This window comes from Pavona decussata, unplaced genomic scaffold, assembly GCF_977016875.1.
Source record: "Pavona decussata unplaced genomic scaffold, jaPavDecu1.1 SCAFFOLD_186, whole genome shotgun sequence".
Classification (NCBI taxonomy): Eukaryota; Metazoa; Cnidaria; class Anthozoa; order Scleractinia; family Agariciidae; genus Pavona; species Pavona decussata.
Window position 1 is genome coordinate 99,619 of NW_028145595.1, and position 15,787 is coordinate 115,405.

The 15,787-nt window shown below is 39.0% G+C and overlaps 2 protein-coding genes across 2 annotated transcripts; one reads left to right on the forward strand and one right to left on the reverse strand.

Moving 5' to 3' along the window:
* The first annotated feature begins 1,867 nt into the window (after positions 1-1,867).
* Positions 1,868-4,417, forward strand: LOC146462506 (uncharacterized). The gene has a single exon (XM_085085506.1). The coding sequence runs from the start codon at positions 2,143-2,145 to the stop codon at positions 3,139-3,141; it is 999 nt and encodes a 332-aa protein (XP_084941632.1). The 5' UTR covers positions 1,868-2,142; the 3' UTR covers positions 3,142-4,417.
* Positions 3,915-14,897, reverse strand: LOC146462507 (uncharacterized). Its single transcript, XM_085085507.1, has 2 exons — positions 12,967-14,897; positions 3,915-5,619 (listed from the first exon to the last, which is right to left on the reverse strand). Exons 1-2 carry the CDS (start codon positions 13,688-13,690, stop codon positions 5,585-5,587), a joined length of 759 nt encoding a protein of 252 aa, XP_084941633.1. The 5' UTR covers positions 13,691-14,897; the 3' UTR covers positions 3,915-5,584.
* Between the last annotated feature and the right edge of the window lie 890 nt (positions 14,898-15,787).

Consider the following 15,787-nt stretch of genomic DNA (forward strand, 5'->3'; position numbering starts at 1 on the left):
AATTTGTGAGCTCGAAATAAAATTATTGAGCTTCATGATAACAAAACATACCTGATGTTAACAGTTGCTTTACAGATCACTCGAAGGCAGCTCGAACTATTTGAGCGAGGTTAACAAATCTTCTCTTCAAAAGCTGTAGATGATACAAAGGAGAGCAGATTGTTTCTTGCCAAATTCCGTGGCTACCACATCAATCCTGACCACTAGTTTCAGAACATACCACAACATTCACCGACTTCAAAGCTTCCTTTGTTCGTCAAGTTAACTGGAAAAAAGGCAAACTGTGTTTCTTCCTGCACAGCTAAAGTCCACGCAAACTGACGATCAGAAATTTTAAAATGGAGCGGGAATTTGGTGCATGCAAATCAACAAGGTCAAACTGTGCGAGAGGTTGCACGTGCATAGCTCATCTTTGAATTGCACGTGCGAAAGCGCCTTTTGTTTTCAACTGTTCAAAAAAACAGCTAATTCGCAAGGGCAAATGCGAAAACTTTTCGCATATATTAACAAGTAATGACAATGACAATAATCAAGATAATTATTCGGTGAGGTGCTCGCCTCTGACCGAACAAGCTTGCACACGAGGCTTAAATGGGGGGGAATCTATTCACATGCAAATATATTTTTTCAATACATCCCTCCGCAAGAGCATCCATTGAAGCCATATGATTATGCTATTTAAATATTCAGCAGTGACGACGAGAAAATTGGCTGTCTTGGCAACTTACCCTCCATGTCAACATCGCAGTTAACAGCTGAAAGCACTAGCTCACAAAACTAATCACCTAAATAATCTTTAGCCATTTTAAGACTGAAAAATATAAAAGTAAAACTGCGTTTGTAAAATAAAGAACATTCGTTTCACTTCGCCCCACCTCAGGGGGGTACTCAGGCATAAAGAATGTAAACCCCCCTCCATCAAAAATTTAATCCATTCGCATACGCATAAGACCCTAAAATATCTCTTTTCAAATTTGTCCTCCCAAAAACATCAACCAGGAAATTTTTTACCCCAAAATGTCCCCAATCGGGATCGCTAATTTCAAACCCAAAAAGTTCTTCGCACCTCCCCGTCCCTAATATTCCTGAACCCCACCCCTGCCCCCCCAGGGGCACCGCAGTTTTTATTATGTTTTAAATGGATCATTACGGTTAACGAGCTAGCGACGGTTGAATTGCTTTTTTCAGAGTAGGCACAACACAAGTTTTGTACGTTGGCCTGAAATACTCAGTGTAATGACTGGCGCTTTTTTGAAAAGGCATTCAAATGTACATGAAATTATATTATATAACTCGAAATTGAAAAGAGCGATTTAAATGTAAATTGGGGGGTTATTAGCATCCGCTGTCTATATTTTTAAGTAACAGCTGAAATGAAAAATTAAATATTGGAATTATTCCAGCAGCAAAGCTCTGTTAATTTGTTGTGGAAAACACTAGGTAACTCGAACTAGTGGAAAACGTCGGTTTTCTAGTTTTTAAGATCGTTGGCGCGAACATGTAGATAAATTAACAGAATTGTTAAAATTTTCACGTTTATCAAATGGAACTCCACAATTGTAAATCGGGCATTTTCAGAAATGAAAGTATTAGTTTTATTTCAAATTCATTTCATTGTACTTTGAATCATTAATGGTTTTCCGTTAAGTTCGCCGGTGGCCGTCGAAAAACTCGACAAAGCACCGCAAAAAATTTTGCGTTAAAAAATTGAAGAACGTTTGTACCACGTTTCTAATGGTAACGGAAATTCTACGGCCAGAACTTATTAATTTAGAAACCAAATGTCAAAACTCTGACTGGTAAAGCGTCAAATTTACTTAGCAAATCCGTCAACGGGCAAAAAGAGTTGTTTAATTAACACAAACTTAAATCAAACCAATCAGAATTCTTCGTTTATACAAACAAACTTTAATGATCCTATGATGGCTCGGTACAAGTTTACATAAAGCGAAGTAGGCAATACCTTTTGACAAAGGTCTTTTTGGACAGCTTAACTACCTTGTGCTCACAAAAGACTAAACGCAGCTGCTCCGGAAAAAAGTGTTCCCCACATTTCAATTTCACTGACAAGTAGCGCTCGTTCGACGATTTTGTGCCAGCTCTTTTAGCCTTTCTTCGGCGCTTAGAAACCATCCAAACAGCATGGAAGATCTAACTTCAGTTAAAGTAAGTGCCACGATGCGAAACGCGATAAGCGTAAACTCACACAAAACTCATCAACTCGAGAAAAAAGTGAAGAACTTGGAGGCTGAGCGGGACATGCGGCTTTTAAATTTGCAACTTAAAAGGGACCAAATGTACTTTGACTCTCCATCAGCGCGAAGGAAATTAATAAAATCTCCGTCCGCTTCTGATAGCGTTAGATCTGGGACGCCAGTGTCGCAACTCGAAATTTTCGACATTAACACAAGTTTGCACAAGGATGAAGAATCCACGAGCCTTCAAAAATCTCATAATCTTCCACCATTGCATTTGGACCAAGCTGGTCTTATCGCTACTCCACCGAGGACCAGAAAAGCCGGCGGAATGGGGACTCTTCGTCCACCAAATTCTCCAAATTTGATTCCACAATCACCATTGGAGTCGCCTGTGCCAAGCCACAAGCGTTTAGCGCGACAATCAAGCTCGCCACTGATGCTTTTAAACACTAATTCGACGGCAAATGTGAAGGACCTGCGGCGAGAGAATAGCACGGAATGTAAACAACAGTTTTCGCCTCGGTTGCGATGGTCAAGTGTGGAGTCACCTGCGTCTCCAGGTTCACCCGAAGTCTTCAAATTTGACCCGGGAAATATAAACCTTGGGCCAATTCCTCAGCGACCGTCCACGGCAACTTTCAGCAGAGATCAAAGCGGAAAAGAAGTTCATCGAGGGCTGTTGTTAAGGCCTGTCTCATCATCCAAAGAACAAACGAAGCCGAAAGAGAAAAAAGAAAGTGTCTTCAATCGGCTGTATTCGAGCGGTAAAAAACGTGATGTTAAAATCACCCGAGAAGCGCCCTTGCCGCTGGGCAATCCGAAGTTGGATGCCAATACGAGACGTCGCTCGATCTCGCTTTCCGATTTGTCGGAAATACTTGGGAAACTGAAAACCTGTCGCTACCTGAGGGACAATAGCCACGAGTCAGAAGCTTTGGACTAGTATATCAACCGAATTTAGGTCATAAATATTTTAAGTAGAAGCTAAAATGCAGTATAGTCTCTCTGCAAATTCAAACCAAAACACCCGATTGGGACAGGATTGATGGGCAGTTCTCGAAAGGCAGTTAGAAGCAATAAAACTGAATAGATTAGCGGCCAAAACACCACTGTTGGAGAAAGTAAACTGAGTGATAAATTCGACTAAAATAATTTGTATCTGTCCCATTCGAGGGGAGAGAAAACATCGCTAGTATTTTCAGTAAAGTTTTCTAACAGCCCTTCAGTAGAAGACGCAAAACCAAGATGGTTTCAGTTTTTGCTTCCAGTGCATTTTGCGACTTCACAATAGCGCGCACGATCACCTCTAATTCCAAACAAATTAAATTAACTAAGTAATCTTTGTTTAACTTTGTTTAATTTAGTCAGTTTGCAGTCAGGATTATAACTAACCAATTTGTAAGTTTCTTAACCTTTCAGAAACATGTTAGAACTGAGAGCCGGATAGTCTAACATAACGGTATTTAGAATTTACGCTAAGTCCAGCGGTGCTTAATTCTAATTACCAACCGCACTGTCTTAATTAGATGTTCGAAGTTTTGTTTTTCAATTAAGAAAATCCTTCTATGTAGCTTACAATGTTATCGAGGTGCCTCTTAATTGCGTTATCAAAATCACCAAAAACAATTGACTCATTGCCAGTTTGAATTGTATAGTTGTACATGTCTATTTCTTGCTTCGAGGAGGTCTGTTGCATTGTTAAAAAATTGAAATATGTGCTCCAAAAGTCTTCTTCATTTATAATCACATGGATAGCTTAATAAGAACAATTGTACTATCATAACGACTTTGTGATTATGAGCGTCGCCGATTTCAATTGCGTCTAATCCGCACTCTGTTCAACTTAAAAGCTCTTGAAATAAAGCGTATTACTTGTTGTTTCTGTGGCTGGCGGGCTGATTAACTGTCATTTCATTTACGTACTTTTGTTGGGAATTTATTATGTTGGACGCGTTAAAACTGGGCCTTACTTCATATAAAATGGAATGAAAAAACCCGCACGTCCGAAAAAGCTTCAGTTGGAGTCTGCTGAGCGAGCACACAATTAAAAACATTCATTTTTTATAATTGTTGCAATTTCAATTCTTACGTATTTATTTACAAATTGTCGTCCGTTTATGCTATAGACACGTCGATAATTGTTATAGGACAGATTTGGGAAAGCAACGCTAATTCAGTATAGTGAATCTACGTAATCATGCACGTCTCATTGCTAGTTAGTATAAAAACAAGCGCAAAATCTTTTATGCAAGAGTAGTAGCTCGAAGCGAAAAACATGGAGCTCTGTTATACGTATCGTAACTAACCACATAAAGTGGTTTCCAATTGAGTGTCGTAAAACCAAAACCAAAGTAATTACTCAGGCCAATCGAAACAGATGTAAACAACACAACGAGCCAATCAGAATTCGAAGCAAATACATGTAACTGGCGCCAAGCGCGGGAAAACGTGTGCGGCCAAAACGCGATTGGGTTTGGTTTGGTCTCCTTTTGGTTGAGAAAGTGGCGCGAGTTTTGTTAATCAATCACAGAGCGTAGTAAAACCAAAGCAAGCGCGAATTACTTTCGACACTCAATTGAAAACCGCTCTAACAGCAACCAGAATTTGCCTGATACGTTTCTAAGGTTGGAACATGAAATCGTGGAAAACGATAACTGCGATTTCTTTGTACAGACTGTGAACAGGTTCCCCCTAAAGGTTCCTGGGTGGAGTAAAAGGTAACGAGAAGAGGCTTTGAAAGAAATTATATGAAAGAAGAGACGGGAGGAGGAAGCGGGTCCGAGTTATGTTCCTTCCCTTTTTGTCAGCCTTCCATATTGCTCCCGCTATGCAGGATAAGAAAGCCTTTCAACAGACTAACAGACTGACAGCCTAAAATTACTTTCAAAATGCAATCCCTGTTACATTGTTCTTAAGGCTTCAAATAACATCAAACACTTAATTTTCCGTATATTCTTCAGTGGACCCAACTGAAATTCTTGAATATCGCAATGCCAATTGCAGGTGTAAGTTATTTAGAAAGAATCGGTTCTTTCCTTGCTGTAGCCATTCTCACTGGACCAGGCGACCGAGTATTAAAAGAGTTATGCCGCTTCAGGTTCGCTGCCTCCAACATCGCCGCGAGGTCTGGTAACGAGCTAGACCGACGGCGACTTTTTCTAAACGATTCGTTGCTCGTGGTCTGCGGTTTTGCCCCACCTTCAAGCTGCGTGAATTCTCTGCGTATGCCAAACTGTTTTCGGAACCATTTCTTTGTAAGCGGGCTTAATGGCGGCTTTAGGCTCCCAAGTTTGTCCATGTCCTTTACAGTCTGCACGTTAGCGTTACTTGTTTGGCTCTCTGGTGTTTCCACGTTCGCATTGATGTCCTCTTGCTGTAAAACCAGTTTAGCTGGTTTGTTCGTTTTCGTTGTCATCGTTGCCTTGGAGAGGAAATTAAAGAAAGAAGCCATTTTAACCCTTTAACAAAGAACAAATTCTCCTATCTTGTCCCCATACTTTTCTTATAAAAGTACTGGGGAGTAGTTATTAAAATACGAGAAAATTCACCTTGGGTGATGATATCTTTAATTCTCATGACCTCAGGGATTGAATAAGCATTGACTTTTACAAGGAGAAATTTGATGCTGATCACTGTTAAGGCTTAAAGGATAAAGGATGGTAACTCCTAATACAGTGGTATTTTTTCGCAGTTGATGGCTAAGAGCGAAATGTAGATCTAATTAGCAAGGGCTATTGGAATACAAAAAGAATCCACGCATTTTTCAGAGGCAATTAAACAACAATAATTCTAAAAGGAGTTTAAAACATATAACAGTGTCTGGTGGTATTATATTTCTACATTGAAGCTTAATCAGCGGCATTTTTCAGAGACAAGTTGTATCTGAAAAATGCGTGGTAGTTTTCTTTATGAATTTCAGAAATCCTCTCCCGCATAGTCATAAACCGCTCAAAAATACTTTGTATTACAAGGCATTCAGGTCTCTTGGACCATCAAGATGGGCAGAAGGTGAATGTTATTTCAAAACCCAAAAACGTTTGTCTGCCGACGGTCAACAAAATCAACGACAACAACAACAAAATAATTGTCTAGTTTTGTTCTAAATTATCCGACCCCAGTGCAATTAAAGTGTCGATTTGTCCCTTTGGCCAGAGACCGGGTAGGTCGGAATGGATTGAAACGTGAAAAACATTAGGCTAACGTTTTTCAAGTTCTCGAATTCTTAATTCAAAAAAATGCGCTAGAACCGACTCGCACAAGTTGTTCCTTTCAAGAATTGAGTTGATTTCTTTCCTCTTGTTGTTCTAGAATTATTTTGTAGCAAAGTGAAGGTCTTATTTCACCATTTTTAACAAAAGAGGTCAAAAACCCCATAATACTTCCCCTTTAAAATTGCTGTTACGTTTTACGTTTGTGTAAAGATCGTGATCCTTAGGCGGCAATTAAAAAAATTATTGAAAGTTCTTGCAACCGCTTTTCAATTACCTTTTGCAGTTGTTCAATGAGAAAACTGCCTAAAGCTATTAAATGATTGTCATATATTAAATTTTTTTCACTCCGAATTTCTGCAATCATAGAATTGAGCGTTAAAAGATATTCTTTCTCACCCATTCAATGTTATTGCAGAAAATATGCTTGTTGAATTGAGTTTCTATTTGATGAACTGACGGGGCTAGGCCTAGACAGCAAAAGCCGGATTTTTTTTTTTTTTTTTTAGGATTTTTAGAGCATCGGGAGATTTTTAGAAATTTGGGGGATTTTCAGGGGAAAAAATGGGATTTGGGGGTATTTTTAGATAATTTGGAACAAAAATTGTTCTATTTTCTTTGCCGTTTTATTTAAAATTCCTATCAAATGAAAATTTTGTCCCATTGTTCACTATACTTGGTGAGTTGGTGACTGCTACACTGCAATCCAATTGTGCATCGGTGTTTCCCATATCTAATGTATCCCATCATTCCAAGGGAAGTAAGTTTCAAACATGGCGGAGCCCGGAGCGGAGCCAAGTGAAGTTATTTCTGTTGAAGATGATAATGATTCCAGTGTCACTCGAGAAAGGCAGGTAGTCTCGACACTGATCCATTTGAGTGCCTTTTGTTTAATAAAAGTGCTATCTAGCGTACAAAATGTCTTTGCCGTTTTCTTTTCAAGGGAGAGCTACGGTTTCATTAAAAAATAATTGTGAGAAAAATAGAGATTTTTAGAAAATTTTGGGATATTTAGGAAGTTTTAGAAACTTTTAGGGATATTTAGAGATTTTTGGAGGGATTTTTAGGGAAAAAATTGAGAATTTTAGGATAGATTTTTAGAGCATTTTTTGGGATATTGGTGTCTAGGCCTAACGGGAGCAGACGAAAATTTCTAGTTATACAATATACGCTTCAGCAGACTTGCCACGAGTACACGTAGACCTTAGAAACTTCATCGAGATCCTATTTATTCCGGAAGGAGACGAATCTACCAACACAAGAGGTTTCGAGCTGTCCCAACACATGGGAAAATAACATTGCAAAGAACTACTAGATCGAAGATAGTCTAGATCGTTAACCCAAGTGTTATGAAAAATATATTCTCCCATGTTTCAAAATTCATGCATTATTCCTCCAGTAGACTACGAGTAGTCCCCCATTTTTCCTCAGGGATAGTAGGGCGAGCGAAACGCGAGCGCGCGTGAAAATCACCCCACGCGAGAAAAGGTGACACGCGGCGGGGAGAGAGAAAAATGAGGGTCCCTCATTTTTCTCTCTCCCCGCCGCGTGTCACCTTTTCTCGCGTGGGGTGATTTTCACGCGCGCTCGCGTTTCACTCGCCCTACTATCCCTGAGGAAAAATGGGGGACTACTCGTAGTCTATTCCTCCAGAATATAGATATACAGTCAAACCTCTCGTAAGCGACCACCCAAAATGTCAAGCCCAGGTGGTCGCTTACGGGAGGTGGTCGCTTACGAGAGGTCAGACCACAAGGGGTCTAAATTTTGAATTTTGAAAACATTTTTAAACTTTCCAAAATTATATTGCCAAAGAATTTCAGTATCCAAGTTACTGGTTTGCCTGTGAAAAATCACCTAATACGGCAAATGAGACAAATCTATTTGGGGAAACCCGGTACCTCCCTTGTGACATTCATGTCTCCTGTACTATCCAAGAATGTATATGTGATAATGTTGCAAAGGCAAATTGTCAAACTCCCGACAGCGGATAGATATGAGGACGTATTTGACAAGTGGTCGCTTACGGGAGGTTAAAAACAAAAGAAAATTGCAAACTGTTATCTCGAAACGTGGTCGCGGTCGCCTACGAGAGGTGGTCGCTTACGAGAGGTTCCAACTATAGTGATTTGACTGGGAAAATTTTGGTATTTTGGAAAAGTGGTCTTTTAGGAGAGGTGGTCGCTTACGAGAGGTGATCGCAAGGAGAGGTTCGACTGTATGTTGTTTGAATTTAAAACCCGCTCTTTAGATCCTACCGCAAGATCGAGTAAGGCCCAATGGGAAACTTTTCTTGAAATACTCACAGCATTTTTAATTTACCGGACTTCCGTTTCTGGCTCTGCCAGCAACGATAATAATTATCAACGATTAAGAAAACATCCTGGTCGAAAGAATTGGACTACCAAGGGCATGGCAGAACATTCAAAAAACCAACAAACCGAATTTGCATTTGTAGTCAATGAAAGCAGGTGTCCAGACAAATAAGATACACCAGAATTATCCTTGCAGGGGAGGCCATGGGGTGTTTGTCATCTATCTGCAGCAGGTGAAGGGAATGAAGACAGTTCACTCATTTACAGCAATTTGATATGATAATTTTTCGAAATTTGCTTCGCATTCCTCGCCTTCTTAGTCAATTCACCTCACCTCCCCAAAGTATTTGATATCAGGGTTTCTCGCCGCCGGTTAAAATATGCCGCCACAAATGCACAATGTAAAATATATTTTGTTTATATGAATTAAACGATAAGCAATGCGCGTTAAAATGTGCGATGCTCCAGTACGGATTTTACCCTATTCTTAAATAAGTAGAACTGTGCTCTTATACTCGATTTTCAACTGACTGGCTTCTGTTCATCAAGCATTTTTCTCTTGTGTTACTAACCAAAACAGGAACACCACTCATTGGTGGTCTGGACAAAACATAGATAGATGGATGCATATACGAATATCGACCTAGTCATTTAGCCTGTCTCATATAGCTTTAATTTAAAATTCAACGAAGTTAATAATGAATATTACATCTATTTTCTCACCTTACAATTTAAAAACACTTCCAAAGAAAGCTTAGCAACTCGTGCATTGATCTCAGGCAAGTTATTTAGGCGCATTGAAAGTCAAATTTCCTGACTAGGAGACTAGTTTTCTCGCTGTTTGTTGTTCTTTTGTTATGTTTTGGTTTTCCTACCGTTATAGTGTGAATTCTTTTGCCTGAAGTAGAAATTGAGACACCTTTTTAATGGCCAAAAAATTGTTCAAGTCGTAATCGTCGCACAAAAGACTCCAATGGCCTCAAACGAAGCGGCAAAATTAATTTGGCACCGAATGAATAGAGCCTAAAGGAATACATATATATATACAGCTAGCACAATTTTACGCGTTTATACCGTTAAGATGTAGTGAAGGATGTGGTTAGGCGTTTTTAGATATTTTAAAAAAGTTCAAAAGGATATAAGTCTGAATGCAGACTAAATTCTGTCATGTTATCATTTCAAACAAGCACATGTACAGACGGGTAAAAATGTTTCATATCAGAAAAACAAACAAACCTAGAAAGATGTTCTTCACGAAACAATAAAAGTTTACCTTTTCTGAGCCAGGGAGGAATGTATAAAATTAAAAAAAAAACGACGTTGCTTACCTTGGGCTTCAATGAACGAATGGAGATTTTCGAACTGCACGTTTGTCGATCTAAAACCACAAGAAGGCTTTTTGTACACAGTCACGTACAAGATAATTGGACGACAGGCGTTTGCGAGTGCGAAAATAAAAGAAATTTGCATATATCAACTGAACATGTTCGAACAAAAGCTTCCTTTATGATGCTTATGTCCAATAACGCGAAAATAATCTCGCGCAATTATATTTGACAATTTTACACATGCGTAAATCAATCAATCCTCGTACGTTTCAATTGATTCACAAAAAATATTTTGCGAATTTTGAAGGGTCGGACAAAAAAAAAAGTGAAATATCAAATGAGCTTGAAATAGGAAAGAAATATTTCGACACTAAAATTCCAATTAAAACATGAATTCAATTTAATTTGCAGCTCTGGTGACAGCACTCGACAGAATTTAGTTCGGAAATAATGCAATACTCGATGAATTGACTGCCAATAAATTTGAGGAAGAAAACAGATGTTTAGGAATGGCATATGTCCTCCACACTAGTAAAGGAACTAAGATGTATTGGTCATTAATTTTTTCCTGTCGTTGGAATCGCTTAACGCACGAATTACTCGAGGTAAGAATAAGTGATTTTATATTACAGTTTTGTCTTACCTTTCAAAAAACGCAAAGCAAAAACTAGGACCCCAAAATCTTCAACACAATTGCAACCAGCCGTGCAATGTTTTGAAATTGTCCGTGATCATAGCCGCGAAGATCAACCACAAAACATAAACTATAAACAATGTGCAGCTTTGGAGGTTATTGTTTGACGAAAGTTTATTGTATAACTTGTGTTTTGGAAATGAGTTTGATCCATTATCGTTAACATGTCATGTCGGTTCAACTACAAAAGAAGTGCGGTGAAATGTAAACAATACATACTTCAGAGATTTCGTACAACCGCCGACAAAACTGTAAAACAGTGACCTCGTTTCTGTTTTTCGGTTGCTTTGATTTCAGGACTTTTAAAGTTGTTGTCTTGAGATTCCATCTTGGGTTAGCCATAACACTGAGGATTCAACAAAACATGCTGGTTCCCACTCCTTGTGGGGGTGCTTTTGTGAAAACTCGCGGAGTCATGGGACATAGTTGAGAGCGCGTAGGATTCTGGGACACATGACTGATACGATGTAATTAAATCCTTGCCATAAAACCTTTAAATAGCGACTAGGAAAGCCTCTGAGAGAACGCCATAATTCAGCTGAAAATAAATTGCTGCTTTAAAAAATAGTTCTGGCTATCATATCAGGGACATTGCTTGTAGAACACGGTCATTTTTCAGGGAAGCAGAGACCGATACAACGTAGAATTACGTTTTAGAATATACTATATTTCGGCAGGCCAAACCAGCCTTCTTCAGGTACAATGAGAATTTGCATTGGGACATGCTCTTATATATATCACAAGTATTTGCGAAATAACGGAACTACGTAAAACTAAAGTGATTTACAGTATAAACGATGAAGCAAATGAAATAATAAAAAAGGAAAAAAGCTAAAAAATTTCTTCGCGAATATTCAGGCAATGTGGAAGAAGTGTTCTACCTTTTGAGATTAGAAAGGCTTCCCTCGCCTTACGGACTGAGTCTCGGTTGGAGTAGACTTTTTCTATGGGGATTAATTGCGTGTCGTTAGCGGTGTGGTTAAGAGCGGTGAGGAAGTGTTCTTCGGCTGTGGTGGGTTTAGATTTAGTGTTAGGGTTATCTATGGTGCGACGGTGTTCATTAAAGCGGTCTTTTAAAGGACCCTAGTTAGCCTCCGCCATTTTCGATGCCATCGAAATAATTGATATTGCATGGTGAAGTGAAATCTTATTGCTTTACTGTAAGTTGTGCTCCTGAAAGTATGTTTCATTATCTTTAGTAGTTTCACAGTGGTTTCGTTCATTTCGACATGCTTCAAATAAAACATAATAGCCAAACTCTCCCATATAAACAAAACCAAAGGTGTGGCTGACTAGGGCTCTCTGACTAGTTTAAGGTGGCCTAACACAGTTTGCGCGCCGTACAGATTCTGTTAGTGATGCTATTAAGCGCGCGCTAGGGTTGTGGTGAGCAAAAACTATAGATCCCTCGATTTTATACCAAACGGATCACAAAGGTAAGTTTTGCTCTTAAAATATTTCAGTTTCTCGTTTGTGAATCCTTCTTCATTTATCGCCGAGCAAAGAAAGTGAGTTCGCAATGAGCTAAGCCTTTTTGTACGCTTTTCATCTTTGCTAAGAAAACCAAATTAAAAGCCACGCATGCGCATTTGACTGGTTGTTTTAATGGAAATGAACTGTTTTCTAAGGAACCGCTTGTTAGAATTTCGTGAAATTTGACAAAACAGTAGTTTTCTAAAAGCGTAACTCGCATACAAACCAAAAACAAAATCTAACAGAAAGTTACTTTAAAAAACACTAAAGTGCAAAACCAACATTTACAGGAGATCTCTCTGTTAAAATAACATGAAAGCAGCATCACTCGTCAGTATTTTGTGAGTTTATCTGGATACAAAAAGTGGAAAAAAATCTAACGAGTGAATTTTCTAAAAATTAAGGAAAACCATTATTCGAGGACGGTTAATAGCTTGCTGCGTTGCCATGGCAACGGCACCTTGCTCAACAAGAAGTATCAAAATTTATTCTCTCTTTGTTAATCTTGCACCATGCTAATTTCGGGTTCTCAGAAGTACGTAGTTTTCAAATAATGTTTACCAACACCTGTATACTAGAAAACTGTGTTCGGCCACCTTAAGCGTCGTTTAGTCTCTCCTATGTATTGTAAATTACAGCGGTTACTACATTGGATCATGTAGATTAGATTTTTAGTTTAACAGGTCAGGTTGTTGCTTGGACATTACTCATTTTTCAGGGGCATTGTACAGCAAGGCAAAATATCATTACCTGGGGGGTGGGATGCGGGGACGACTTGTTGTGGTTGTAAAGCCCATGGGGCATCTTTATCCGAGAGAATCGCTTGTTTTCTTGTCATCCTTGCTGGTGTGGGAGAATAGGCTGTGGAAGAACCATACCCCTTTAGGTTCTCTGTATTTAGCATCCAAGAGAGGTCTGGTACCGACCTTGAACGACGTCGACTTTTTGGAACCAATCCGGTACTTGTGGTATGCGGTTTCGCCCCTCCTTCAAGCTCCTTTCCCATGTTTCCTTTCGCTTTTCCTTGCTTCACCTCTTTGTTCCTTTTCATTCCCTCTCTTTCTTTTCGTCCTTCCGGTTTCTTCTTTAAATTTTCAATGACCTCTTTACTTGCCAATCTCGCTGGTCCAGGGTAACAAGTTATGAACGAACCGTATCTCTCGAGACTCGCTGCGTCTAACATGGCAGTGAGGTCCGGCAATGAGCTTGATCGACGGCGACTTCCTTGAAATGGTGCGATTTTTAATGGCTGTGGCTTTGTTCCACCTTCAAGTTTTGCTGTACCTTTGCGTACGCCAAACTCCTTCAGAAACCACTTCTTGGTGTGGAGAGACTTTGGATTCCCAAGTTCGTCTTTGTCTTTCGCAAACTGTAATTTTTGGTTGCTTGTTTGGTCTTCCAATGTGACCGCGTTCTTATTTGTGTCATCTTCCGGTAAAACCAGTTGTAGTGATTTCTCAGCTCCCGTTGCCATCTTTTTCTTTGGTTAAAAAAGACTGATAGCTGTTCAAAAACCTATACTGCGATGATTTGAAAAACGACAACTTCGCGTCGATGAGCGATAGATGTATATTACTCCACAAAGCACAAGCAATGCAAACGCATGAAGCATGTTATTGTCTGTCACTTCAGCCAATCCCATTAAAATGCGTCGCCTTTATTTATAGAAATGCCAATTTGATGGTGGAGATTTATGGAGTGCGGTTACCGTCAAAATTCAGAGTTGAAGCGTGATATTCAAATAGTTGTAAAACTGTAATATTCCATAAACACTGTGCATAACGGATCTGTGATTTTTCACCCATTCAAAGCACAATTTCCCCAAATAATCTTTAGATGGTAAGCCTGTGCATCGACATTCCATTTTGACGGCGGAGAAAATGTGTTTTGGACTAATTTCCTAAGAAACCTACGTGAGAAAAATTGCAAGTTTACAGTATAGAAGCACTTTTCTCTCTCTTATTTTATTATTATTTTTTTTTCGTTAGCGTATTAATTAATTTCATCTGATTTCATTAATGATCATAAGTGCAAAATAGGTTCAATTGTTGCCTCGAGTTATGAGCATGATGACAAGTTAATCTGAATGATATTTTCCAGCCAGTACAAAAACACAGCAAACTATAAGAAGTGATTAGATTTCTTTCTGTTTTTTCCATGACCCACGGAACAAATCGTGATAACCGCGTACCGATGATTTGTTAGATTGATGCGTTGACACTAATCTGGGTTAAACATTCCTAAGAAAACCGCAAATCCGAAAAGTCCACAATCATGCCAAAAATCAGCAAATTTGTTTTGAATTACACCAGAATTGGAAATAAATTAATCACCCCTCTGTTTTGTTTATATAGATCATTGTAGAGGGGACCCATGATCTGTAATAAGAATTACTACGGAAACTACGCTTTGCTCGACTATGTAGCTATAGGTGCCTTATTAAAGTGGTGACTGAGACGGAAAAAGGGCAAAACGGAACGTTCGGCTCGATCAAGTGATTCTCTTTTCGACCTACTCAGCATTAGACATTAAAGGAACTCTTAAGGCGGCTTCAGCACAAGATAGCCTTCAACTGAATTTCCTTTTTTTGCGGTTAGACCTCAGTTAGACGGCATTAAATGTGCGTTTGAACGGATATGAAATCCGATTGAAGTTCTAAACACGAAGTACGTATACATTCCCTTTCAAAGCGTAACTAAACTTCAGCGACTGAATACCTTACCTGGCTCAGTAACATCCCGTTGTTTCGGCAACCCTTTGCTTTTTTCAGTCGAAACATGGTAACAAATATGGTCGAAGACGAAGCTGACTTTATTATACATTAACTTTAATCCCAAACTATTCTCTATTATATTCTCCTGCAGAAAATATATTAAACCTGGGCGTCCAACGTCTGGCGAAACATATCAAGTTGAGTTGCCAGCTCAATATCATAAAGATATGAAAGTAGAAATGAATCACAAACGGCTGATAATGATCTTCGATTTATCCACCGAAAACGAAAATCCCAGCTCGCATTCACTCTTGTTTTGCAAGCGAATATATGGCTCGTGTTACACCCCATCCGGTTATTTAAAAATTCCCTTCCAAACCAAAACGATGAACTATTTCATCTATTCTGATTTCTGATGCTATCAAAACTCACACAGACAAGAGTCAATACCGAAAAAATCAAATCTTAAGGTGAACATGTAATACCGGCGTATATTGACTGACTCGAGCCTTCGGAAACTACTATATTTACATTTTTCAACCCCAGGAGCTTACAATTTTATGCTCACCACAAAAATGGAGCTATTTAAGAACGGCATTCAGGAACTCAACTGAATTTATCCACAGAGAAGGACGAAAGAACTCTACAAGTTTATTCCTTAGATGAGGCCATAACTTTATCAATGTTTTTTGACGTGATCGATAGCAAAAACACAATATTGCAACGCCAGACTTTCAGTACGTACTGAGGCGGAACATACTTTTGTTTTTATTTTGCCAAGTGTTGTTTAAAAAATACATGACGTTATGCGGCATTAGTTAGGAGAATTCGAATAATTAAAACGTACTTACCGTTAAT